The sequence below is a fragment of the Dasypus novemcinctus genome, chromosome 5 (assembly GCF_030445035.2).
Source record: "Dasypus novemcinctus isolate mDasNov1 chromosome 5, mDasNov1.1.hap2, whole genome shotgun sequence".
NCBI classification, from domain to species: domain Eukaryota; kingdom Metazoa; phylum Chordata; class Mammalia; order Cingulata; family Dasypodidae; genus Dasypus; species Dasypus novemcinctus.
The window spans coordinates 131,924,916-131,952,392 of NC_080677.1; the positions used below are offsets into that span (position 1 = coordinate 131,924,916).

General features: G+C 54.7%; 1 protein-coding gene across 1 annotated transcript; it reads right to left on the reverse strand.

Annotated features, from left to right (window-relative positions):
- Positions 1–1,420: 1,420 nt before the first annotated feature.
- Positions 1,421–26,576, reverse strand: WDR86 (WD repeat domain 86). The gene is given in 7 exon segments (XM_058298011.2): positions 1,421–1,742; positions 2,181–2,284; positions 5,055–5,190; positions 15,249–15,488; positions 15,490–15,673; positions 19,278–19,419; positions 26,344–26,576. Coding segments are annotated over 7 exon segments (1,170 nt in total). The 5' UTR covers positions 26,507–26,576; the 3' UTR covers positions 1,421–1,541.
- Between the last annotated feature and the right edge of the window lie 901 nt (positions 26,577–27,477).

Below are 27,477 nucleotides of genomic sequence, written 5' to 3' on the forward strand. Positions count from 1 at the left end.
CACTTCTCTAAGTCAAGGGCTGCTTCTGCACTGGAGGCTTGTCTCCCTAGAGCAGGGATTTTCAACTAGGGGTCTGTGAGCTTAAAAACATTATTCTTGTGGGGATGTGTTGATGCAGGTGTGATATTTATACACAGTATAGTGTGTACTTAGTAAGGGGACCATGGTTTTCACCTGACTGGCAAAGGGGTCTGTGGAACAAAAAAGAACCCCTGCCCCAGAGGGATCCTGAGGTGAGCCACTGAGCTCTCAAGACAGACTCTTGTCTTTTACAGGTGCTTCTCGCAGCCTCAGAGAATAGCCAGGGTCTGTTCCAGGGTTTGGTAAGCAAAAAAAGAACCTGCCAAAAGCTTGAAACATTGCCTCCAAGTAATGAGGGGCTGCTGATGGGTATATGTGGGGACAGTCTGGGCTTGCCTCTCCAAAGCCTGAACCCCACTTCCCCCATTAAGATTCTCTTCATGGTGCTTCACCTTGAATTACCTCAATTGCTGCTTCTGTATGTCTAGCTCAGAGCTAGCTACTATGACTATTCGTAGACAGAGGTCCCTGGAACAGGGCTGAAGCTAGGTGGCTACTACCCCCACCTTTCCACACCATGCCCTGAGAAGAAGCCCCTCTTTGATTCATGCTAGAAAATGATGGGAGCTCCAGAGCAGGGCATGACGGGATCCCCACTGCTACCTAAACACGCAGAAGAGCCTGGTTTTTGTTCCCCTGCCTCCTCCACAGCTACTCCCAGCCACAAATTGACACTTAAGGGATCTTCATCCATCAGGGGCAGGTGCAGGCAGGGTGTATGACTTTTCTAAGGTCCCAAGGTGAGGCAGAGCTGGGACAGGCGGCCAGGCCTCCCCTTTGTGCCTGGAACCCCTCCTAAAGGAAGCTAAGTCTCAAATTTGCAAAACAAAATAGGCATATTAAAGACCACTTTTAAAGATATGTATTTTAGTTCTCCACAAACGTCCTCATGACAATTTGCTAAAGTGAAAAAAACAATCTGGCTCAGTGGTTTTTGTAAAAAAACATGTCCCCCATCGCCACTCAGCAGGAAAAAGCAGGCTTCGTTAGCGGCTGGGGGAGCGTGGGGACCAGTGTGTGTTTCCACAACCACCAAAGCTCTCAGACTGGCGACCCTGAAAGCTGGGAGAGTCCTAGGGGTCTGACAGGTGTCAAAGCCTGCGGGCTGGGGCCCTTCTTCCAAGGCCTTTCGCTGATGGGGTGTAAGGAGAAAGGAGCAACCCTAAGAGGAAACCGGAAAGAGGGCTTGGAGGACATTAGTTCCCCAAGGGGGAGTACAATCTGTTGAGTCGACTCAGTCTCTTTCCAAGATGCCGTCCCATCGGGTGGGTGGCTGCAGCAGCTGAACAAGAGAGGGCTTTGAAAAAGTCCATAAATACAAAGTTAAAAACAAGACCAAATAAAACGCCCCACCAAGGTTTCCGGCTTCAGGGTGCCTCTTCGTTCCCCTGCCCGCCATCCGCAGCAGCGGGCAGGAGGCGACCTTTCCGGCGTGCGCGTCGCTTCCCCAGCCGGGTCGCTCAGTCCCCGCCCGCGGGCGCCGCGGCGGCGCAGCCCACCTTGTTGTTGAAGAGCTGCGACAGGCTCCGCTTGGGGGCGCCCCGGCGCTGCGGCGGCGGCTCCGGGGGCGCGCGGCCCGGCCCGGGCTTGCAGAGCCCGCGCACGTCCCAGAGGCGCAGCGTGCCGTCGTGGGAGGCCGTGTAGAGCACCCGGTCGTGCACCTGCGCCGGAGGGAAAGGAGCGGGTCCGTGCGCGCAGGAGGGCGAGCCTGGGAACGCAGCCTCCCGCGTGAGGAGCGCGGGTCGGAATCGCTGGACTGCCGGACCATGGGCAGGACCCAGTGTGGCCCAGTCTGGTGTTAATTACCCCACATTGATTAGAATATACAGAGGCCTTGGCAGCTGGTTAACAGCATCTTGCAGGTGGTAAAACACCAGGTCAAGGAGGCTCTAGAACTTGGGAGAAGGGGGGCTTCAGCTTGCCTGCGGGGCAGCAGCTCCGGGGATGGCATGACGGGGAGGACGCTGGAGACCTGGGTCCAGGACCAAGGCCGCAGTGCGACCTTCACCTCTGGGATGGTTTGGACTGAGGCTTCCTCTTGGCCCCTTTTCAGTTAACAAGCCAGGGAGGGTCCCAGGAGACATAGGGGTAGATCCTACCTGGACGCAGTTGATGACGAAGGCGTGGCCCCGGAACACCCTCTGCAGCACCCCGGACTGGGCGTCGAAGGCCCGCGCGCAGGCGTCCCCGCTGCCCGTGAACACTGTGGACACAGAGCACGCGCGCTGGGCCCCCGCCCTGCCCGAGGCCCCTCTACCTTCTCCCACCAGGGAGCCCGGGGACGGAGACGGAACGGGAAGGGCAGGAACCCAGCAGGAGGGCGGGCACCTGGGACTCGGCTTCATTTGACAGGTGGTGACTGCTGCCCTGCCTATGCCTCAAGGAAATTATAAGGTTCAAATGGGAAATACGCAGAAGCCCTTCTAAAAGAACCGAGGCGGTGTGAATGAATAGCACCGCCATCGTCTTCCTCCTCTCCTGTGAGGTCAGTGAATAACAAAGGCCGAGGAGGGCTTCCCTGTGAGGAGGCTTCTCTGCACGACCAGCAGCTGTCACGCCCTCCTTCCTGGTCAGCACGTGCTGCCCTTCCAGGTGTCTCTGTCCCTCCTGAATGTCTCCTGGCCCACTCCTACGGGCCTGGTGGCGGAAGCCTTTGGCGAAGCGCGGTCCTCTGCCTGCTCTGTCAGGCAGGCCACGAAGCCCCTGGAGGGGCTAATCCACCCTTGCCCTAGAAGCTCCCCACCCCCCAACCCAGCTCACCAGAGCAGGCTGTTTTGGAGCAAGGGCTAACCAACCAGAAACCTGTTTCTCCTGAAAAGGGAGCCATCTGCCTACTCCCAGCTTGTTTGTTAGAGCTACAGGGTAAATGTGGCCCTGGATGGCCTTGGAGGGGGAGTAACATTTCTGAGTCTTTAGATCTCTTTCCTGCCTTTCCCTTCACCAGCTCTGAAACTGGCCTGGCCCCCAAATCCCAGTGTGGCTGGGCATCCCGGGGTGGTGGGGTTCAGGAATAAAGCCTGATCATCCTGGGCTCTTTTTGGCAAAGACCAAGTACTGCATTTCTTAATAGGTGGGAACAGATAGAGCCCGTGGAGGTTCTCTTCAGCTGCAGATTTCATTCTAGCTGCTACCCAGTGAAAGTGCCCTAGGCGGGCTGGAACATCCTTCTCTAAATTAGAAGTCTGGGACTTAGAAGCAGAGCCATCATCACACTTACAGGTTTTAACACAGGAAGAAGGAAAAATAATTTTGTGGTGCCAGACACCTAAATCTCGAGGGCATCTCAGGCTCTATTTTCAGAAATTCTCATTCTGTCTTCATCTAACACCTTTGCTGTGAAACCAACTTTTAATTTTCCACTGTGACTTTTCCCCCAGCCCAAACCCCTCTCCCTCACTGCCCATGCTAGGAGATGACACTCAGGCTCAGCTGTGTAGGGCTGGCTCCCTGCTGCTGTCACCAGAGTTGTGGCCATAGAGGGAAAAGGATAGGTAGGACTGATGACAGAATGAGAAGTTGGGGAAAGCAGGGAAGTTCTGGAAAAGAGCTTTTCGGGAAGCTGGGAGCCCCACTCCCCTGTAGGTGTTGGGAGGTTGGAGGGTGGCTTCCCCTGTGCAGAGTGTTCTCTGGGTGTGTTGGTATAAACATGGGGCAAGCCAGCTGGACAGAGCCAGCAAGGCCCAGATGTGTGGCAATTTGAGACCTGTGGGACAGCTTGCTGCCTCCCCAACAAGACATTCTGCCCTTCTTTCCAGAATAACCCTGATTTTAATCCTGGCGGCAAAGTCACCAGATAAAAGATATCATTATTCAGTCTTTCTTCCAGGTATAGTAGTCAAAGGATGTGATGTGAAACGTTTGGGTAGAGCTTCCAGAAAAGATCTTTAATGGGGTCTACACAGCTAGAAGTGGCATCCTTTTGCCTTTCCCTCCTTTTTCTTCCTTCCTGCCTAAAATATCACCTGATGACTGGAGCTTCAGCAGCTATACTGAACCATGAGGCCATCTGGAAGGTAGAAGATATAAGCTAAAGGTGCTAAAACAAAATAACAGAAGGAATGTGAACTTTACCTAGTCCAGCCCAGACTGCCAGCCTCTGAAATTTCTTTGCCTCTGAAAATAAACCATCTTACTTAGTTCATTTGGGTTTCCTTTTATCTGTACCCAAATCTAATCCCAAGTGAAGTAAACCCCATGTGGCCCTCAAGTGTGGATTAACTGGATGTCACTGCCCCACTGTGATAATTAGAGCAAGGTGCCTTCTACCACAGGAGCTCCGAACATTCAGGTCTTCCCACATGTTCTTGTGGGGGAAACATGGGAAGGAACCCCTAAGCCCTTTCTTGGGCTTTCTTTGCAAAATAACCCTGGAAGAACAGGAGATAAGGAGCAGGCATGGCTACTATCCTTGGGTGCTGACAGTCCTGAACAGAAGTGGAGGCTCAGTGAGGGGCAATAGAGCAGGCAAACAAAAAAGTCTAGAGCTGGGAAGCGGCTATGGCTCTATCGGACTGGGCTCCCATTTACCATATGGGAGGCCCTGGGTTGGCATCCCAGGGCCGCCTTGTAAAGGCAAGCTGGCCTGCGCCACTGAGAGCTGATGGCCCATGCCCTTGGAGAGCTGGCACAGCAAGATGACGCAACAAAGGGAGACAAGCAGACACAGAACGCACAGCGAATGGACACAGAGCAGACAGCAAGCAAGCTCAAGGGGGGTGGAATAATATATATGTATTTATATTTATATTTATATATATATATTTTTAAAAGCCTAGAGTCCTGTGGAGCAGGCTCCAGGTGTGGGGAAAGCCTGAGAAGGTTCCTGAGCAGTCTGGGAGGGAAAGGTGCAGGTGGCCCTGGCAGCAGGAGGATTTGGTGGGCCAAGGCCTGAAGTGAAGGGCCAGGCACAGACAAGGCCTGGGAGTGGCAGGCTGGGATTGGCGTGGGCAGTGCTAGTGGGCAGGGGCACTTACAGGTGCCTGCGTGGTACTTGAGGGCACTGACGCTGTGTCCGTGAGTCTTGAACGTGCGCACGCGCTCCCCTGTATCTGCCAGCCAGCACTTGACGGTCCTATCGGCACTGCCTGAGTAGACATGCTGGTCCACGAGCTGAGGAGAAAGGGGGGGTCTGTGCCCAGACGGGGACTGCTGGCCTGCTGCATGGACCCCTGCCCCATAGACCTGCCTGCCAGTTGGTGGCTCAGAGCCCCGGCCTGTTATGTCCCCACTCCACTCTCTCACTGCAGCACCCCACTTCACACTGTTTCTCCTTCTCCAGAAGGCAGGGCGGTGTGAGGTCAGGAGAGCAGGTGGTACGGTCAGGGCACAGAGCTAACTCTGCCACTTGGCCCTGTCGGTAAGGACAATGACAGCCCCTTCCTTGTTGGGGTGCTCGGAGGCTTACACAGATGCAGCATGCACAGTACAAGCTAGTACACTTAAGTGTTAGAGAGCATCATTATTATTAATTACATATCTCTGGTTAGTAGCTCCCTAAAATGGTTAAGTTCATTGTCAACTTGGCCAGGTTATGTTTGGTCCAGCAAGCACTGGCCCGATTATTACTGTGAGAGTATTTCATGGATTTAAATCATCAGTAAGTTGATTGCATCTATGGCTGATTAAGTCTACAATCTATGGAGGCTGCCTTCAGCAAGAAGAGAGGTCTCATTCCATCAGTTGAAGGCCTTAAAGGGAGAACAGATGATTTCAACCATCAGAAGAATTTCCATCTCTACTCCAGCCAGCTTCTCCTGGGGAGTTCACTGAAACCTTCATCAGAGATCCCAACCTGCAGCCTGCCCTAAGGAATTCACACTTGCCAATCCCCACAGGCTCGTGAGCCAATTCCTGTAATAAATCTCATAATATTTATATATATAGATATCCTGTCGTTGTTTCTCTGCTGAACTCTGACTTATATACTCCCTGTTAAAATATGGCTCTGTACCAGGGAAGCCACATGCAGCTCAAGTCACAGCCATATCAGTTGAGTCATGGCGTCCCAGCTGAGAAAGGGGCTTCCGGGGGCTTTCATGAGGGACTTTTGCTGGTGGAAGGGCAGATAGGAAAGAGAAAGCTCTGGAAGAAATCTGACTGGGCTGGGGCTGAGTGTGTGAAGAGGTCAACCCCTCCTAGGACTGGAACTGGCCATCTAGCTGTTCACTTTAGTTCTATAACCAACTCAGTTCCCCATATTTCCCAATTCATACTCCAAAGAACAAGAACCTGAAGCCAACTCATCTTTCCAACCAGGCCACAAGGCAAAGGGTCTCACTGGCCTTAGGCCAATCAACTGTGACCACAGAGGGGGATGGTATCATAAGGAACGAAACAAGGCAGTGGGTTCCCTGAGAGCAGGAAGGCAGCTGTTCTAAAGTTCTCTGGAGTTCTAAAGTTCTGTGGCCCTAGCAACCTGGCCTGGCCTTCGGCCAGTTCCATGTGGATGAGTCAACTCTGCTCCCTTGTGTAACAGCCTCCTCCTTAGAGGGACATCTGACCATCTAAACCCAGGAGGGCTCCAAGCACACCGACACTCAGTCCTCTCACCACCTGCACATCCCCTGGGATTTTGGTCTTTAGCCATCAACTAGAGCACTGGCAGAAAAGTCCCATCTGTCTCCCCAAGGTGGCTCTGCACTCCTGCTCGAGACCTTTGACGGGAGAAAGGACCACCCTGTCAGCCTGGGGCTCAGTTCTCGGGGCAGCCGAGAATCCCAGTTTCCATTTCACATACCTGCTCCAAGGCTCCCATGTCATCACTGTCCTCCAGGTACACCGGACACAAGTTTTCCTCCCCACGTTTGCTTCCAAGTCCTCTCTGCCCAGAGAGCACCCCTGAAACCTGGTCCTGCTAGGACAGAACCAAGACCCTCCTCCTCATGATGCCCACAGACCTGCTCGCTTCTGTCTCCCTCAACAAACTGGCCACTGCTGCTCGGCCTCGCGTTTTCTGGCCATCTCCCCAACCACACTGGGATCTTCCAGAGAGTGGGTTCTAAAGCCTCCGGTGCCCGTGTTTTCCACACTACCCACTGCGGCTCATGGACTCGTAATAAGGAGTGTGGATACGGGAAAATGTTTGAAACCGAGACCCACCACCTGGTCAGGCTACGTGGCTCTGCATTTCTGTGCACCCAGCACCCCAAACAAGGCAGTCCTGGGTCCATGGCTGCTGAGGACAAAGTTTGGAAAGACCCCTCCTGCTCTCCATATTGTGTGTTCTAACTACTCAGGGCCTGTTGACACTTTTTTTTTTTTAAGAAAAATGATTGAGGAACACACTTTGAAAGTACAAACCCTGAACCACCAGAGGCCAAGGAACTAGCTCCATGTACTATTGTCCTTGGCTGGCTGAGGCTTCTCTGTTCACCTTGGCTGATTTCCTGAGAGGACACCCATGGGGAGCAGCAGGGCAGCCCAGAGCAGCCAGGGAGGCCCGAGGCAGATGGGGAAGGCTGGACAGACTGCAACAGAGACATAGGAACATACCAAAGTGCCCCCACAGCAGTCCCTGCTGCCAAGGGGGCTCTGAAGAGACACGGCTCGGATGACAATCTCTCCTGGTCTCCCTGTGATGTAATCTGTTAGCCGAGAGCGGGATGGAGCCTGCAGGCCTGGAGCTCGGCTGCCGGGTCCCTGGGACTGCGAGCCCTTGCCCTCCCCTCCGCTGAGGCCGTGGGGCCAGGCTGTGAGCAACACTGGGCTGCCAAAAGGACAGCTGGGCTCTGGACCGGCATCCTAAGCCAAGACCCCCAAAGAGGCCCCCCCACTCCAGCGTGGCACAGGGGGCCTGATCTCACCATCAGGAGCCAGCTCCTAATCCTAGGCCTTTCAGCCAGCCTCTTCACATAAGGCGGTGGTGAACAGCAGGGGCCTCTGAGATGTACAGTCCTGGGTTCAAATCCTGGCTCTCCCCTTGCTGGCTGAGACCTCAGGCAAGTTACACTCTCTGGGCCTCAGTTTTTGCATGTGCATAATGAAGACTAAGATCTCCCTCTCCTCGGATGTCTGTGAGATCATGCACATGGTGCCTCGGTGCCCAGCGCCGGCCCAAGGCAGACCCTCAGAAATGGTGGCTGGTAAAAGCAACAGCAGTGCCTGCCCTGCCAGCTTCTCAGGGCTTGGTGAGACTCACAGGAGGTTGCTCTGACAGCGCCCGTGCAAGCAAAGAGCGCCGCAACGACGACAGCGGCGCAGCAGCCGACCCCCGCCCTTGGGGGCCCTCACACCTGGCCAGTCTTTCCTTTTCTCTTTCTGGCTGTATTTGAACTGCTCTATTTCTTTTTAAAAATATGAATATGGTACCATGTTAATATCTAATTTCAAAAGTGGGTATGGGTACATGGAGGTCTGTTTTCTTCTTCTTTTTTTTTAAAGATTTATTTATTTTTCCCTTCCCCTCCTCCTGCCCTGCTGTTTTTGCTGTCTGTGTTGCCTTCTCTTCTCATTTTCTCTCCTCCAGGATCACTGGGATTCGATCCTGGAGACCTCTGATGGGGACAGAGGTTCCCAGTCAACTGTGCCACCTCAGCTCCTGGTTTCTGCTGTGCTCTACCTTGACTCTCCCCTTGTCTCTCTTTTGATGGTTAGCATCTTGCTGCGTGACTCACTTGGCGCGGGCACTGGCTCACCATGCGGCCACTCGAGCGGGCACTTGCGTTCACCGTGCAGGCATTGGCTCGCCATGCGGGCACACTTTCTCTTCTTCTTTTTCACCAGGAGGCCCCAGGGATCGAACCCGGGTCCTCCCATATGGTAGGCAGAAGCCGTATCACTTGAGCCACATCTGCTTCCCTGTTTTATTGTTTTCTATACCTAAGTTTGAAATGCTTCATAATTTTGAAAATTGTTTAAAAACAAAAATCAGAAGGGTGATAGGGAAGATTCCGTGTTCCCTTTCCTCACAAGGACCACCAGGAAACCCAGACCACCAGGAGCTCCTCAGTGGTCAGAGCCAGTTACAGACCAGATGCCCAAGTGCCTTGTTGACTCTGGGTTTGTCACTTAGAAGTGAGCCGTGCCTCTCCAGAGAAGACCTGTGTGGCTCCTGGCGCTGTCCCCTCTGTTCCATGATCAACAGGGGCTTGGCCAATTTCTTGGTTCTTGTTTCTGTTTCTAGAAGGTCCTGAGTTGGCCACAGGACTGCGGGAGGCAGGAGGATAAGACTGTGTAACTCTCTGAGGAGTTTCCCATTCTTCCCTGACCTCCGAAAAGGCAGCCCACAAGTTTATCTCAACGAGGAAAAGGAGCTTGGCCTGTTTACATTCGTAGTTTAACTGCAACACACTATTATCTAAAGGCGCAATCAGGATTCCAGTAGGTGCTCCATGCTTGCTATAACAGGAAGCCACAGACTAACTCCCCCTCAGCTCTCATTTTGCAAGCACAGGCACTTCCTCCTCAGAACAATCCCAGAGGTGAGGCCACCAGGATTTGGGCTCATGAAATCATCCACAAGACCAGTAAGAGCCGAGGCATCTCACGGGCTCTCCGCCTGCCTGCGAAGGGGCCTTCTGGGAAGGCTGTCCGTGCCTCACCTTGCTGTGGGGGGCACTCGGGGCTGGACTTCTGTGGTAAATTCCTTTTTAAAGAACTCGTTCCCCTGAATCTCACACGTTCACCTTGACTTGTACATACAGGGCGTTAAGGACAGAGAAAGAAAATTGGATGTTAACTTGAGGTTGATCCCCGGCTTGGGGGAAGGTGTGGGAAACGAGACAGAGTCTCACAGACCACAGCGTCCGGGCCCTGGCTCCATGGCTGTGTGACGTGGGAAGGGAAACAGAAACACCTGTACTTCACACGCTCCGCTCTTAGAATGGACATGACAGCAGTCTCGTGTGCCCCACGCCGTGTGCTTCCTGGAGGTGTCTGAAGGCAGGATGTGCGGCCACGCAGCTGTGTTAAGGGCACGGCACTTGCGAGAGCAAGGACTTCCACGCATCCTGGGCTTTACTAGCCGGGCTAATGCGTTTTCTACACTCGGTCAGAGCAAACCAAAGGCCAAGGGAGGGATTCGGTCAGCAAGTGTTCAGATGCTGGGGCTGAGGACCTGGGGAAAGAGAACTTTCAGAGGGGCCCCGGAAGGGACCTGAACACGGCGGTGATGTGTGGGAAGCAGAGGCTTAGGAAGTTTAACCCACTTTGGCGCACAGGCCTGATGCAGGGGCCAGGATGGGGAGTGGCAGCAGGAGTGGGGGGCGTGGGAAGGTGTGAGATCCCCTCTTAGGCCCTCAACTAGGACACTCCCCTTGTTAAACCAGTGGAATCCAGAACTACCTCCACGGTCACCCCCACCAGGAGGGAGCAGGTATGTGGTCTCCCTCTCTACGAAACATGACAGACAAGCCCACAAGACCAGGATCCTGAAGCCACACGGCAGGGGGACGTGGGCTTGCAATAAGCAGATCTGGATTCTTGGTGCCCTGGCTCCAGCTGGGGGTGGGGGAAGCCAAGGGGCTGGGCGCGGCACCTGCCCCCTCCCCTCTTCCACTAGTCACTCTTTCAGAGTCACTTCTTAGTCATGGGGAGAGAAGTTGGCAGCTGAGGCCTACACGCTCTGGGAAATGGCTTCACCGTCTCTGCTTCAGCCATCCTCTGAAGACACCCATGAAGACTAACACACAAAGCCACGGTTTACACCAAGGACACCCGGCCAGTTCCTCCTGGACTAGGGGCATCACAGGACCCAAGCGGGACCCAGCAGCCTCTCGTGGAAACTGCAGTCAGACAGTCGGCACTGCCAGAGGCCCTCGGCTGGAGGCCTTAACAGAGGTGCCGTAGTGGCTGGACAGAGTCCTGGGCAGGCGTGTCCCGTCCATGGAGAGAAGCCAAGAAAGCAGAAGAGGGAAAGGAATGCGGCCAAACCACAGCAGGCAGAGACAACTGTGGAGCCCAGGGAGAGGATCAGACAATCTTGACCGGCCGTCCCACTTCTGGAGCCGCTTTCGTGAGGCTGGCTTCCTCCAGGAGCTGCGTACCCCTGAATCGTCACCATAAACCACCCTCTGGATCAAGGTAAAATGTGCAAATTTCCATTACCTTAATCAGTGTGACTTGTAAGATAGCAGTCTTCTAGCCTCCAGAAACCCCAATTTTCTGAGAGGTGTTAAATGAAAAAAAAAAAAAATCCCATTAAAGTGAAGAGAAAAATAAAATCCTCACTTCTATGAATTATATGGTCTCAACTGCTCAGCTGTTCTAATAGAAAGAAACCAGCTAGTGAGGTTAAAAAGGAGCTTAATAAGTTGCTTCTCCTTTCAAGGGAATCTGCCTTGGGCAGTGGGTCTGGGGCTCTTGGAAAATTCTAGGTTCTGAGTACAACAGTTCTTTTAATATAAACAGATCCGGAGATGTAGAAAAGGGTGCCGTCCCCATCCCAGTTATGGGAGAGAGAGGCTCTCAGAAGTGGGGAACACCTAAATTTTACACTCCTGCATTTCCCAAGGGATTAAAATGAAGGTCACTATACGATTAGATTTGATTTTGTATCCAGGGGTCAAAATATAGGAGGGGAGTGGATGTGGCTCAAGTGGTTGAGCGCCTGCTTCCCACACGGGAGGTCCCAGGTTTGGCTCCCAGTGCCTCCTAAAAAGAAACAACCAAAAACCAAACAAACGAAAAAACCAACTCAGAAAAAATTAAAAAAAAAAAAAACAAAAACAACAAACACCTCAGGGGAGCCGATGTGGCTCAGTGGTTGAGTGCCCGTTTCCCACATACAAGGTCCCAGGTTTAGTCTTAATCCCTGGACCCCCGTACCTCAAAAAAAAAAAAAAAAATTTTTTTTTAAAAGAAAAAACAGAGAAACTCCTCTCTAGAATCCACACAGGAAAACATCGCCCCCCCCCCCCCCCCCCCCCCCCCGCCACCCTGTCTGTGGTGAAGGCAGCCCTTGGCCCACCTCTCGCCTCCCCCACTAGCCAGGTGGCGCTTGTGCCTCCCACAGGGTCTAGTTCAGGACGAGGCACAGAGGCCACAAACACAGGCCGGCATGCCCGAGAAAGCCCTCAGTGTTAACAAACAAAACTGGATGTGCTTTCTACATCAATAAGGAAAGATCTGATGGAGCGTGAGCACTGGGTTCTTCACTGAATTGTTCCCCTGAAAAGTGGGAAACCGTCTATGGCAGCTAGAACACCTCAGCCCACCGTTGGGGACAACGGGGGCTTTTCTATCTCAGATCCACTGTGGAGTGAGGCCAGGGGCAACCTAATAGCTAACTATGTAGCTAACTAACCAACCAACCAAATAATTGGGGGCTCACTGAATCACGCCAGCTGCTCTTTATACAAAGGGCGCGCGCCTTCAGGTTGCCAGACCTTCCCTCCCGAAACCCACGTGCGGCGGCAGCACTCAGCTCCTCCAGCTGCAGATCCTCTCCCGGGGGTCCCAAGCAACGACTCGGCCCCTCCTCACCTCCAGAGCCTCAGCCTGATGCTCCATGGGCTACTTGGCCTAGGGGCCCTCAACTGCACCCCTCCCCCACCTCCGAGCTCAGCAAGGTCCTCCCCCACGTGTCTCCAGCCCTTCCCCACCCAACTCCTCTTCGGAGGGAACAGCAGCCTCATTCCTGGGACCTCTCTGACCTGGACCCACCCTGGAAACTGATTTGTGCTTATGGGGGTGACAGTAACCCACACCGGGAGTCACGTCGCACCCTCCTTAGCACCCTGCACGGTGTGGAGCGCCTAAAAGTCCTGTACTCATCAATTCAGTCACTCAAGCCCTTCAGGCTGCAGGCCACTGGACAGACAGATGTGCCCGCTGGAAGTTACTGGAAGCCGAAGGCTCTCGTGTTGGCTGGCTGCCCCCGAAACCTCCCCCTGCTCTTCGGCTCCCTGGGGCCTGAGTCTGTTGCAAGCCTTGGGAGAGAGGCTCCTCTGCCACAGGCCGTGTGCAGGCCAGACAGAAGCTGCCTCCCACGAGGACGCATGTCTACCGGCCCCGCACGCGCCCCCCCCAAACACGGCCCCAGCGCCTGCTTGCGGTCCTTGCTTTGCCCTCCCTTTTGCTCCTTCTCCAGTCTACCCAAACCCCCCGAGGCCTTCGAGGCTCACCCCTCCTCCCCGGAGCCTTCTCCGACCTCAGCCCGAGGTCTGGGCTCCTGCGGGCATCTACAGCCCCACTACTCACCATCCTCTGGAGTCTCTCACACCACCAGGCAAGCAGTCCCCCCACCAGAGCTCCCCTGCTGGTCCTCTTTGACATCCTCCCTGTTCCCATCTCCTCCCATGCAGTTTGCTGTGGGGGCTGTTTGGTTGTTTACGTCTCAAAGGGAAAGAAAACAAAGGTACAGCACTCTGTGCCTCGGCCCCTGCCCTTCCGGGCTCACTCGCTGCCCCATGTGCACACGCTCTTTTAGCGGGGACTTAAGTAGAGCCTTCCAGAGCACCCCCAGCTTCTCCCACTCTGCCGAGAACACTCAGGTGCCAAGAATAACCGTGTGGAGGGGACCCCGAGAAAGCCACCCAGCCCCCAGCGCAGGAGGCAGCTCCCTTCCCGGCTCCCACCTTGGGCTCCCGGCTGGGTTTCTTCTCTCTTACCTTGGTGACCATGAAGGGACAGTCACCCTCTGCCCGGGACCAGCAACCACATGTGCCCCCTCCTGCTGTGGCAAGCTCCGAGCCAGTGCAATCACGAGGGAGACCCTCTGCCTGACAAATTAATTCTTCACACAGGGCCCACCACAACACTCCGCTGAAGGAGCTAAGAGCTTGGACTTCCACAGCCACGTAAGACGTCCTCAGAGCACTTTCCCATCTGCCATCTCTGAATCTCAGTGTCCCCAGGAGGCTGGAAGGGCTGTTATCATTACCAGCATCTGCCAGGTGAGGAAACTGAGGTCCAGGAGCCTAAGATCACACCGCAAGTGGCAAAGCTGGGATTAGAAACCAGGTAGTGACTCCCAGCTTAATGCTTTCCCCCCAACTGGATCACAACATCCTAAAGCAGGATTTGAAGTGACAAAAAATGCAGTTTCCACAAAACCACTTAAGAAGTGAAGCCAACCATCACCAAGGGACCTCAACGGCTCTGGGGTTCAGGGTGGCCTGAAATCAGGGGCCAGAGGGTCATTCCATGGTCCAGGTAAATGTCCCCTTCCCATCTCCATTGGTCCTGGAGCCCCAAGGCTGCCTGCCCTTCATCCCCAGAACAAAAAACGGGACTTCCTGCTGGGCTCTCACCAGCCGAATGCAATGAAAGCCACTGCCAGGGATGCGCTTCTCTGGGCCGTGTGCCTTGGACCCCTCCCTTTGCTTCATACGTGGCTTCACAGAGCATCTGCTGCTGCTAAGCACCACAACCCAACCCTCTTGCCTTCAGGTGTGGGAACTGAGGCTGAACAAGATCACAGCCAAGAACATCTAGACTCCTAATATAATTATCAGAGGGTAGGTATACCATCCAGCAGACAGCCCGCTGCCAAGCTGAGGGCAGCACCTTCCTTAGCTTAGCAATGGCAATGACAGTGACCGATCTCCAACTATGAACCAAGCACTGGTTAGGCTCTTTGCTTGTCTTCTATTAATTCACTACAACCCCATGGAACAGGTGCAATTACACATCCATAATCCTTTATCCAAAACCCTGGCATCAGATGTGTTTCAGAATTTTCTGAATTTTGGAAACATACTCTTGTCTCAACAGCAGATAGTCACATCAAGTGGGACAGATAAAGCTACAAATAAGCCTTGGATCTGTTCAAGTCAGGATTTGCCACCAAATGGGTTAACTTTCTGGTCTTAGCCATGATGGACAAGGTGTTGTGGGTCTATATAGTCCTCATTTCACAGATAAGGAAGCAAAGATGCAGAGAGGTTAAGTGACTTGTCTAAAGTCAGGTGGGTCGTGATAGCGCTGGGATTCAGTCGCTGCCTGCCTCTACGCTAGCCATTCTGCTAACGTGCTAGATGCCTAATAAATCCTACAGGCCAGCTGATAACCTGGCAGGGGCCAATTTCCATGACGCCAGGCTGTGAGGAGCAGGTCCCAGGAGGCGCCGGTCCCTAACCTGGCAGTACAAAGAAAAACACAGGAAAACAGTCGACACCCACCCCAGGCTCCTCTGCCGGCTCTGGGCCCAGGTCTGAAATGGCAGATTCGGAAGCGAAAGGCCCTGGAACCCTCACGGCAGGCAGGCTGCAGCCCGGGGTGAGTCTCACCTCCAGACAGATGACAGAGCCCTGGTGCTCCCGGAACACCTGCAGCTGCTCCCCGCTCAGGATGTCCCACGCACGGATGGTGGCATCGGTGCTACCGGTGAAGACCCTGCGGCTGGGCACGTCCAGCACGAGGCACAGCACGGCGCCTGTGTGGCCCCGCAGCGTCTGGTGGCAGCAGCCCCCGGCCACCTGCCACACCTTGGCTGTGCCGTCCGTGCTGCCCGTCACCAGGACCCCCCCCGGCCACGTCCTCCTCCAGGTCGCAGGGAGTGCTGCGGAGGTCCCAGGAGGCAGAGAAGGCCAGGGTCAGGACGCAGTTACGGTGGCCTCGGAACTCCTGGAACACCTGCCCTTCGTCCACGCTCCAGCAGCGAGCCGTCCGGTCATAGGAGCTGCTGAAGAGCTGGCTGTTGGCCACCAGGATCCTGGCGAAAGTAGGGAAGGACCAGGGGTCAGGCTGCACAGGGGTCCCCAGCCAGGCTGGTCACAGGAGCTGGCGTGCATAGGGCACAGGGCTGTATATACCCCACACCCCAAGCCGTGAGGCTGAGGCCCAGAGCTGAAGCCTTAAGTGTGCAATGAGTCTGGCTAATGGGGAGAAAAAGCTCCCAAAAAACAGTTTCAATTCTGAGAAAATCAAGGGGGAAGGGAATCCCAGGTCCCCTGCTTCAGCAGAGGGCAGTGAGTGGGCACCAAGAGAGGCCAGCTCTCTCAAAACGCCGGGGGCCTCAGGCAGGAGGCCTGGCACCCAGGCCCCCACCCACAGAACGAGGCCCAGCCTCCAGGTCTCCTCAGCCTGGCCTCAAATACTAGCCCAGCCACACCGCTGCCTCCTGCCAGGATCCAGGCCATCCCCTAGTCATCCAGACTCTGCTCTGCAGCTGGAATACCCTCTTCCTTCCTCTCTACCTGGCACACTCACCTTCTGTGACCCAGCCCAAAGCCCTCCTTCTCAAGGAAGCCTCCCTGAATTCCCTTCACAGCACAGAGCACATAGCAGCTGCTCAATAAACGGTATGGGAAGAAGGGAGGAAAGGAGGTAGCAGGGAGGGAGGAGGTAACTGAATGGTTTCATTTCTGGGGGCACAAGACTTTCAGTTTCCAAACTGGGGAAGTCCTGGGCAACCTGGGATGAGCTGGTCAGCCTAGGAACAGGCCAGACTCAAGTAGCTGGGCAGGGGCCCTCCAGATTCAGGGACCTCGAAGACACTGATGAAGTGCTAGAAGGAAGGGCCTCTGTGCTCCCAGACCAAGGCTGACCCCTCCTGCTCCTCTCAGAACACTGGTCCCCAAGAGTGTGCCCATCAGGGGCTTTCCATAAAGGCCAGGTCCCTCGAGGAGCGGAGGGGAGCATCGGCCCAAGGCACAGTTGCAAGAGAAAGTCGCTAGTGGGGTGGGGGCGGGGCTGGTGTCAAGGCTCAGAGCCTCATCTGCACCGGTGTCCACCGGCCAGACACCCGAGCTCTAGGCTCACAGCTCCTGGACTCTGGCTCACGACCGGCCAGAGTGTCAGGGATGGAACTCTAGGTGGGGGGAGCCAAGAGGCCACGGTTCTGCTCATTTGTGGAACTGGCCAGCGGACACGGGAGAAAGAAGCGCCCCAAGCAGGAAATACAGATGATTCTTATTTTCATTCTCACAAATGCCAAGAGCTTCTCCCAAGAAAAACACGTTTGTTTGTATGTGTAACTTCAAAGGCTTTACACACCCTTGTTAAGAACCAGGGGAGGGGACCACAAAGGGCTTTGGGGTCAAAGCTGCAGCTGGAGTGCGGCTGCTAGGATGGCGGGGCCCGGATGGAGGGGGGCTGGGTGCGGGTGCCAGATGAAGGGTTTATGCACCTGCCAGGAGTGTCCTGGGTGGGGAGAGAACCTCCACCAAGGGTGCAGGATCCCAGCCGAATCTTCGTATCAGAGGTACAGGCATCACTGGTCTTTGGGCTGCCTCTTAAAAAGTCTTGCTGGCAAGCTTGGCAAGGACTATGTAGATGAAGAGACCAACCAACCCCTGCTGACTTTTTACACACCACCCATGTCTTCCATCTCTTTAGGATCGTTCGGACTGTTCACATTTTCAGCCAAGTCATTTAGTGAAACAGAAATGCATGAAAATAAGAATTCTTGCTTTCTGATTGGCTGTTTCCCTACCACCCATGCTGTTCTTGAGATGTATCTTTCTACAGTGAAGTGATGACTTGATGCCACTTGCACCAAAGGATGACGTTCTGGGAGGGAGAGAAGGGAGAGCCTTAGGGCCCAAGGACGGTGGCGGGGCGTGAGTCCAGAAGGAGTGGCCTAGTGTGGGAGAAGGGACACCTGGCCTGGTGCCGCTGAAGGTGCTCCCAGGGCCTCACACGAGAGGTATGACTCCCACGTCCCCGCCTCAGGGGTTCTGTACAACCTTTGTGGCCTGAAGTGCTGAATAATGCACTGTCCACCAGAGCTATGGCTCTCCACGAGCTGCCCATTCAAACACAGCATGTGTGCCTGTGTGTGTGTATGGGCTGGAGGCGGAACATGGCAGAGCACAATTTCTAACCTTGGAGAAGCAGCTAATAATTTTCAGGTGAGCTAAGTGACCCGAGGACAGGGTGGCCAGCGGACGGCCTGGCGTTCTCCCACCTGGCCCTGTCTCCTGGTGGGCCTTTCAGCTGCCTCACTACAGGAAACTGCCCCCACCCTGACACATTTCTATTTTCAGTGACACACGTCTTTCTCCGTAAAGGCAGAGTACTGGCAAGGGCCCAGCAGGAGCTGTAGGCGACCTGAGTTCTAGTTCCAGCCCCTTCCCTACAACTTCTGTCTTGCCCCTGGGCGGTGTCCAAAGCTTTCAGAGCCTCAGCGAGGGGCCGGGTCGGACACTCCCCTGGGGTCCCTTCCAGACTTCTCTACTCTGCACCATCCCGAGTCAACGCGCAGCAGTCCTCTAGTTTATTTTCATCTTTCTGCCTAGGGATGCTCTACGTTCCGTCCTGTTGGCCGACTGTCCTGATGGCAGGCATCCAGTGCACCACGGCTGCTTGGAGTGCTCGGGCTTGCCCCTCTCTCCACCCGCTGTGCTGAGCCACTAAGCTCATGGGTTCGCCAGCCCTGCCCAGCGTGCTTAGAGCCCGTGCGGGCCACAACGTCCTCCTGGCCGAGAACATCCTTTCTTCTCTGCTCACCCCGAGCCTGAGCCTGAGCATCCAACAGCAGCAACCCCCTCCAAGTTCCTGCCTGCACCGAGCCCTCTTCTTAGCCCAGATTAGCTTCCAGGACAGAAGGCAGGTCTGGAAGGTCCGGGCAGCAGCCTCCTCCCCGGCTACTGAGGCTGTGCGGGCTGCACATTCCCTCGGGAGTCTGATGTGGTCCTGGGCAACCACCACAAGTTAAATAAATAGTGTCAAATTGATCTGATCAGCAAGGAATTTCCATTGCTCAGCTCAGACCCAAATTCAATAAGGACAGGAAAAATGCAAACCTCTCTGAAAAGGGGAAGGGGGTGGGTTATGTCCAACAACGTGGGAAGGAGAGACTTAAAAATATCCTCACTTCCATCTTCAGAACAATTCCCATTTTCCTCTCCCTCCAACCCCCTGGTCTGCCATCGGTTATCAATTAAGCAATTTCCTCTGGAATTTGTTTCCCATCAGTGGGAGCAGTAGGAGTGGTGCCTTTCCCTACACCGAGCAGAGGGCAGCTAGTGCCCCCGAGTGGGGGGAAGGGGTGTCCAGGCACAACTCATTGCGCTGGCGACCGGCAAAGTGCCTGGGCCTCCTCTTCCCTCACCTCCACCTTGCAAATTCCCAACTGCACTCCTGGGCATTTAGCACTTGGCCTCTGGAAATTTCTGTTCTGGGCCTTCCATGAACCACCTCCCCAGGGGTCCACATCTGGAATTCCCCAGAGCATCCAAGCTCTTCAAGGGCATGGACGCTACATCCTACATACAACTCTGTCCCCCTCGTGCCCTACTGGGAGGGGTGGGTTGTCCATGACCAGAGACCACGTCCTCGTCAACTGGCTGCCCGAAGACACAGGCCACGCTAACCTGTTCACGATGGACGTGTGGCCTCGGTAAACCGCCAGACACTGCCCGGTCAGCACGTCCCACTTCCTGATGGTGTGGTCAGCGCTGCACGTGAAGGCAGCCTCATTCTCCAGCTGGCAGAAGGTAACGTAGCTTTCGTGTCCTGCAGACGAGGGGAAACGTGAGCATACCAGTGGGTGCCAGCTGTTGTTTTTCTTCTGGGAAGAATGTATGAAGAGAGAGGAAAAGGGGAAAAAGCAGGACGGAGAATGTTTCTGACAAGTTCAGAACTGACTAGGCCTTTTAAAAAGCCAATGTAAGTCTGGGAGAGTCTCAAGAAACTCTGAGGTTCCAGGAGCAATTCAAGGGGGAACTCACCCTGCACCTCTGAATTCTTTTGCTCCCTCTTCTTCCACTCTGCTCTTTCTCCCTCCTCTTCACCCTCTCCTTTTAGTCTTCTTTAGACTTTTCATATGTTTGTAGTCACTCAGTCATTCAACAAACCTGACGTCACAGAGGCAGGTGTGTAGAGGCCAAGGGTAGGATCTTAGTAGCCCCTGCTTAGACCAGAGTCCTGGCGGTGCTACTTAATGCTTGTGGGCCAGTTCCTTACCTTCTCAGTGCCTCCACATCCTCATCTGAAATGGGGTTAGGAACCATCCCTACGTCACACAGTTGTGCAGGCTGAGTTACAGCAGCAGCTGCACAGCACAGGCTGTGTGTTCACTCTTCTTACGCTTGGGGATGGACACCATGGTGGGCAGAACATTGGCCCCTTAAAACCACAGGTCCTTATCCCTGTAACCACTGAACGCTACCTTATTTGGAAAAAGGGATGTTGCAGATGTGACTAAGTTAAGGCTCTTGAGATGGGAAGATTCTCCTGGATTATCTGGGTGGGCCTGAAATGCAATCACAGGTAACCAAAAAAGAGGGAGGCAGAGGGAGATGTGGTGACACACAGAGGATAAGGTGATGTGAAGACAGAGCAGAGATTGGAAGATGCTGGCCTTAAAGACTGGAGGATGTGGCCACAAGCCAAGGAATGCCAGAAGCCACCAGTAGACAGGAGGGGCCAGGAACGGATCCTCCCCTTGAGCCTCTTAAGGGCAGGCAACCCTGCCCACACCTGGATTTTGGCTCAGAGGTACTGATTTCTGACTCCCGGCCGCCAGAACTAGGAGAGAAAAAATTTCTGTTGTTTTGAGTCACCGAGTCGTGGGTAATTTGGTGCAGCAGCCATAGAAAACAAATGCAGATACAAAGATGAATGGGACACACCCCTGCCTTCCATGAAGCACCCAGCCCAGAGGAAAAGAGAAAAAATCAAGCCTAGCTGTGGCCTGTGCTGGACAGAGTCCAAGGGCATCAGCTGCTCTGCTTAGGCAGAGGCTGGTAAGTCACACAAGGAGTCTGCGTGGGGCCTGGGCCAAGGAGGCAGCATCTTCGAGCTCCGGTGGAGAGGGACGGGCATGCGGGGCCGAGGAGGCAGCACACGCAGGGCAGGAGCGGGGCCTTCCGGGCAGGCTGGGGGCTGTACTGAGGTGCTTGGAAGGAATGGTGCAGAGGCTGGAGAGACAGGCGGGAAGGCCGTGCAGAGTCTGCACAGCCCAAAGCTTCTATCCCACCTTACTGGGTGGTGCCCCTCGTTAGGGTATTTTGCTTCTCACCCTGGCAGTGGAGAGCAATGCTTACGCCTCTGGCAGCTGGCAGTAGGGCCTGACCTTCCAGGAAGGATATTTCCACTGCAAATAACAACCTTCTAACAGGCTGGGCATATCTGAAGGGAATTCAGGGGCCAGAAAATCAATAGAAGCCAAGAACCTTGGCACCCAAAGCCCTTTTTCGGATAAGGAAACTCATGAATTCAAATATCCATACATTTGATGCAGTGTACTTATTATGTAAAGGATTTTGATCAAATTTTAAAATTCCATTTAGATGTCCAGTATTGGACAGAGATTTACAATCCTCTGAGTAGTTTCAAGCTGATTCACACTTTTTTGGTGTGTCCTGGGCTTAAACTCGGTTACTCTTGGAAGAACTCAACTTCCTGGGTTCTAGGAAACAGAATTTAAAACAAAATAAGAAGAAAGAAAAGTTTTTAAGTCTTCTTGGATAGCAGATACCACCAGGAATCTTTACGAAAACAATGTTTGTGCGAACTAAGTAAACACTTGAAGAAACTACAGATTATGTTTCCCTTAAAATACACGTGGGTTTAAAAGTTAAGGGCAGAATGTGTTTGGCAAAACAGTCAGGATTTTTGCCAGCCCCCAAAAGTTTATAAAATATTTTAAGATTGTCAACAAACTTTCCCTGAGACCAGATTTGTTCCACACACCGCCCCACCCCCCATCTCCTTCTCCCCAGCTGTCAGGAGGGCTCAGAGCAGACAGAAAGAAGCCCCTTCCTCATGGGCAGGACCTCGCCTTACCTGCGCCACAGGGAACTGCCAGTAGGAACTGCGGGGGCGGGTGGGCGGGGCCACCAGGCACTGAGTTCAACGAGGGAGGTCCTTTAATGTGGTATCTCACTTAGGTCTGAGGACCCTGGGGTCCGGCCCTCGCTGGGATCCACCAGCCCGAAAGCCCCCGCCACTTCCATCTGCTACATAGCATCTCAGAAGCAGGCAGGTAAAGAGCAAAGAGTAAATTGTACATTAAGCCAAGAAGAGCACTTAAAGAAAAAAAAAGCGTGATTAATAAGCGATGGCACCTTTACTCAACTGGACTACAGCCGTCAAAACAGTGCTAATGTAGACCACGAGCTATGGGAGCCACTTTTATGACATGAGTTAGAAAAAAAAAAAAGGCTACATCCGCTGATTGGTAACAATAAAAATGCATATAAACAAAAAAGACCTGAAGAAAAGATGCAAGAACGAAAATGGGTTTTCAAAATGAATAAAAACTAAAACGCTCACCTCTGACCCTGGGCTCAGGCTGACCCAGGCCGTCTCCGTCTCCGTGAGGCCCTGCCGTGGGGAAGGCCCTCCTGGGGGCAAGCCCCTTCCGCTACGCCCCGGGGTGTGTTTTGTTTACAGAGTCACCCACCCCACATCTGAAAACACAAGCAGGAGTGAGTCATGGTTCAGAGCGCCAGCCCAGCGCAGGGGCTTGGGGGGACCGCGGAGTGCCATCGCGGTGGACATCTCTGCCCCACGTGCCACAGAACACCAGGGACAAGGAGGGCGCCGCTGACCAGGGCCTGTGGGGCACGCCATGGCGGGAGAAAACGTGCCTGCCTCCCACGGGGAGTCGGGAATGCCCCTGCCATCCCTACCCCTGGGACGGACGGACAGGCAGATGGACGGAGGGAGGGAGAGAGGGAAGAATGGGGCCCCAGTTGCTTTTCTCCAGGGACTCCCATTGCCTCATCCATTCAGCTGTCAGAATTGTGCAGAGAAGCAAAAAAGCCAAACTAAAAGTAAATATTTTTAAAGGGATGAAGAATGCAGATAAGACGAAGTTATTATGTTAAAAAGAACATGCTGAGGCTAAGGGGTTTCTTGCCAACGTAGTCTGCCCTTCTCCCCCTCCCTGCCCACACACAGTTCCCAATCTCACCCCATCCCATGAACTTGCTGCTCTTGTTGGAAGTTTAAAGTCAAACTGCTCCCTCCATGTACTCAAAAAGGTCAAAGCCACCTCCGGATCCAGGGCACTTGGGAGCCTGCTGAAATAATACTGAGCCTGGGGTAGCAGAAGGCAGCCTGGAGTGGGCACTCCTGCCCCAGGGCGAACGGCCACGCTGGAACATGCCTCTGGACCCAGCACAAAAAACAGCGTGTCCTTTGTCAAAGTGTCCCAGCTTTGGACAACAAAGCATAGACCTCCCCAAATAGCATAGGGTAATAGGGATGTTTGAGTTCTTTGTAGGGCGAAAGCATGGCACCCGTTTTCTCATTAGGTAAAACAAACAGCTTGGCATTATCCTGACACAAGGATTCCTCCAGGAGCGTTTTTATTTACGGCGGGGGCTGGAGGAGCCCACCCTCCCAGTTCTGACCAAGTCTGCCGCCATGTCCAAACCAGCTGTCTCCTGTTTCCCCTCCAGCTCGCCCTCCTCTTTGTCCACCCTGCTCTTGGCTGCTCCCCCTGATGTGAATACATTACAATTGTGGGCTCCTCTGTTCTCCCACTTCCATTGGGTTCACGCAATTGGGAGCCCTTGCAGGAGACTTTGGGTCCAGGTATGGATTTCCCCCAACTCTTCCCTGCAGGGTCACCCATGCTGGAAGCGTCCCTCACACCCAGCTCACACCTCCTTCCGAGGAAGCCCTCTCCTAGCTGTTTCTGGGCTGCAGTGATGATTCACCCCTTGCTCCTTTAGGACAGTAGTAGCCCTGCCCTACTGGTACTAGCCCCAATACTCTGCCCCCAGTTTGTAAATCGTCCCTTTCTGAAACTCTCTAGAATGATCCTATATGGAGGGTGCCATTTTGTTTCCCGCCAGCACCCTGGCTGACGGGCTCCCGAAGCAAGCCTGGAATGGCACGGAGCTCCAGGAACAGGGCAAATGTGGCTCAAAATGTTCTGGTGAAGGCTTCAGAGACACACGCTATCTGGGAATGTCCCACTTTGCACGGAGGACCGCCCACACTGTGGGCATCTCAGACGGTCTGGCGGGATCTGGCCCCACAGAGGACTTTCAGTGCTCAGCTCCCATCTTCCACCGTGTGGGCCAACTTGCCCCAGCGCTCCCAGCCAGGGAGGGAGGCGCTTGTCAGGGGTACGGCAAGGTGCCTGCCGCTTCGCGCCCAGGCCTCTCCCTCCCACGATGCTGGGATGCTGGCCCTGGCCGGGCTGCTCTCCTCCTTTTAGCTCCCTCCCTCCTCACTAGGCACCCACAGCAAGAGAGGACACCAGGCACAGTGGACTCCAAAGAGCCAAGAATAAATTATCGACACAGGCGTCCTTCAAATCCGCGGTTAGAACAAATTGTGTATTTTGATGGAATCCTTCCTAGACCAAGACACAGTTCATAATGATTTGCTTATGTTTGAAACCCTTTCCTCTGCTCCCCCGTGCCCTTTGAAAAACATGTTTGCAGTTGGGAGCTCACAAGAGACAATAATGCACCTCATCCCATCCGGCCCATCTTCCTTTTATTCCGCTGCTTTGTTCGGAGGCCCACTTGAAGCCCCACCCCGTGCCTGCTTATGCTGGCCTGAGGCCCGGGACCCCCGCTCTCTTTCCCCACGCCTCTCCAAAGGCAATCCTTCAAATCCCACCTGGGCCAAGAGGCAAACCCCCAGCTCACAGTAAACTCTTGTTTCTCTGGATTTCTCCCACACCCAGCTCTTCAGGTTAGCAATCATCCTCTCAACCTAATCTGTAAATTCACTGGGGCAGGATGCAAGAGTCTTGCTCCTTCAAATCCAACAGACACCCACTGATACAATAAAGTGCCCCTAAATTAGGAGATACCCACTGGATAAAAGAGAAGGGGGGGATAATTACGTTAATTGTCTTTACCGAATAATTGGCAATTAAGCCTTCTTTTTCACTGTGAGTGCACCCATTGCATTCGAAAGCCGATTCCATTTATTAAAAAGTTAATGTGTTCTTAGCTCCTCCAGCAGAGTTACTGGCAGAGCTTCTGCATTGTGGCGGTGCCTACTCTCCTGGGACCGCGAAAGGCAACCACCAGCCCCCTGAGCTCCCAACATGCAGGAAGCATTAGATTCACCCAAAGACAGATCCCATGGGGACAGCTGGAGCTGGGAGCCTAGGAACCTGCATTTCAGAAAGCTCTCCAGATAAATTCCTGTTTGGGAAGCAATGCAAGTTGGATTTTAAATTTCTCACAGAGCCCAGATGCTCTTGTCCCAGTTGAGGGTGTGAGTGTTTGTAGGGGGGAGGGGAGCCTTTTAGTTTGCGGCCAACTCTCCATCATCCACCCCAACATCCCAGTAACAGGTAATCCAAAATCCATCCCTACTGGGTTTTGAAATAACTATCACAATCGTTTTCACTTAAAACCAACTGTCAGAACCAGCCAATACTGAAGCTAATCTCTACTCTCTGGGCCTACATAAAATGGAAGGCCTGGGGCAGACCACCCAGAATTTGCTGATTATTGGGGAAAAACCAGCCCATGATAAATAACTGTACACAATGCCGAAAATCTTGTGCCTCACCAAGGAACTGTATGTGCTACTCTGGAACAGGGGTCAGAGCTCACAGACCAAGTGTAGACTCTGACAAGAACACATACTAAAAAAGGCCTTAGGCTCCTGAGTGAGTACACAAATAAATAAATCTGTATGGACATAAAAAACTATTTCATGAGGCAGTATTTACATCTACTACAATATATGTGATGCATCTTGATATTTCATCATATTTTCAAACACCTAAATTGACTTAACGATGTTGCAAAACTTCAATCTATGATTCCTCCCGGATTCCCTCCCTGGACAGCTGAGGGAGTAGAGCAAACAGGGCAGGGAGGAATGGATGGGGAGTGGATTTCGGATTTCAGCTCCACCAGCTCTGTGCCTCAGTTTCCATGTCTGTAGAGTGGAACAAGAGTAGGAGGAGGATCAGAAAAAAATCACCCCTGTTATGCACAGTTCGGTGCTGGCACATAAGCCGCTAATAAATATTACTTTTATTTATCATAAAAGCCCCAGAGATGAAACGTCTGGCTAAAGATCACAGAGCAAATGAGAAAAAAGTGAAGGTTTTGTTCAGCGGAAGGGATAGAGGTACGATTTCTTTTTGTTTGTTCAAATTATTTTAGCGGTAATAATTGAATGCGGTTGGTTGACAAGGGGTTTTAGTCCCCGCAGGCGGGCAGCCCTGCGCCCACCCGACCGCAGGGCACCCCCATTCTGCACCCCAACCCACACGGCCGTGCCCTCGGCCGGCTGGTCGCTGGGCCACAGACGAACGCTCTTCCACGCGTCGCCTCGGGATGGGCAGAGGACTGGACTTTTAGAAAGGCGCGCGCCGGTGGAGAGGCTGAGGTCCCATTGTTTGAGGCACGGCTCCCCCCAGAATCCAGGTGAGAGGGCAGAAGAGAAAGACAGCGGGAGAGCGGCGGCGCGGGGGAGGGGCGGCGCGCGAGGGGGCTCTACCTTGGAAGAGGGCGCAGCACTGGCCGTCCGCGGTGCTCCAGAGCCGGGCCGTGCCGTCCTCGCTGCCCGTCAGCAGGCGCTGCCCGTCGGGGCTCAAGCTGATCCAGTTGATGCCTCCGCGGTGGTCGGCGCAGACCCTCAGGGCCGACCCACCGCCCCCCATGCTGCCGGCGGGGGCGAGAAGGCCGGGCTGTGCTAGGGAGGGGCGCCCCGGCGCCCGCGCGGCGGCTCCCTGCGGCGGCGGCCGGCGGCCATCGCGGGGGGCCCAAGGCGCACCCGGGTTCCTGCCAGAGGCACAAGGCGCAGCTGTGGGCCAGGGCAGCGGCGCCGGGGCGCGGGGAAGCGGCACCGGCTACCCTGCCCGCGCTCGGGCGCCGCCGACCCCGCCGACCCCGCATTCCACTCCGGGTGCGGGAACCCGAGCACCAGCGCGGCAGGGGGCGGCCCAGCTGCGCGGCACACTCGGACCCCAGCGGCTTCGCAGCGCACCCTCCCTCTCAGGCCAAAGGGGGATTGGCCCGCCCGCCACCCCCCGGGGCTCGGCCTCCTCCGCGTGTTTCCCGCAGAAGGACCAGCCTTAGCCCCGCGCCCATTCGGAAGACCCGCACCCCCACCTGACGAGGCCCCTCCCTCCGGGCCCCAAGCGGAGCCGGACCTCGGCGTCAGCAGTGCGCGGGGAAGCTCCCGCCTCTCCGCGGGGAGCCCACGCTGGCGCCCACGGGCCGGGGGTAGGAGAGGCGCGGGAGAGACCAGGCGCCCTTCGTCCCCGCCCCGCGTGTGCCCTCCAGGCCGCTCTGGCCGGTTGAGCGCCGAACAATAAAGTCCAGCCAGGCTCCTCCTCAGAGACCACCCCTCAACCTGTCCCCTCCCACTTCTCCGGCCTGCGCCCCCATCCCCCACCCCGCGATCCGGTGGCCTCCCCTTCCCCTAGGATCGATCTTCCCCGGGTGCCCAGAGCCGCCTTCACCCACCTCGCCCGCCACCCCCACCCGCCCCGAGGACGGTGGGGAAGGCTCCACGTGCACCCCTTCCTGGCTGCCGGGCGGCACCTTGAGGCTCGCGCCCTCTCCCACCCCTGCTGCCACCTTCCCCCAAAGCCCAAGGTCAGGGAGAGGGAGGCGAAGGCGAAGGTGG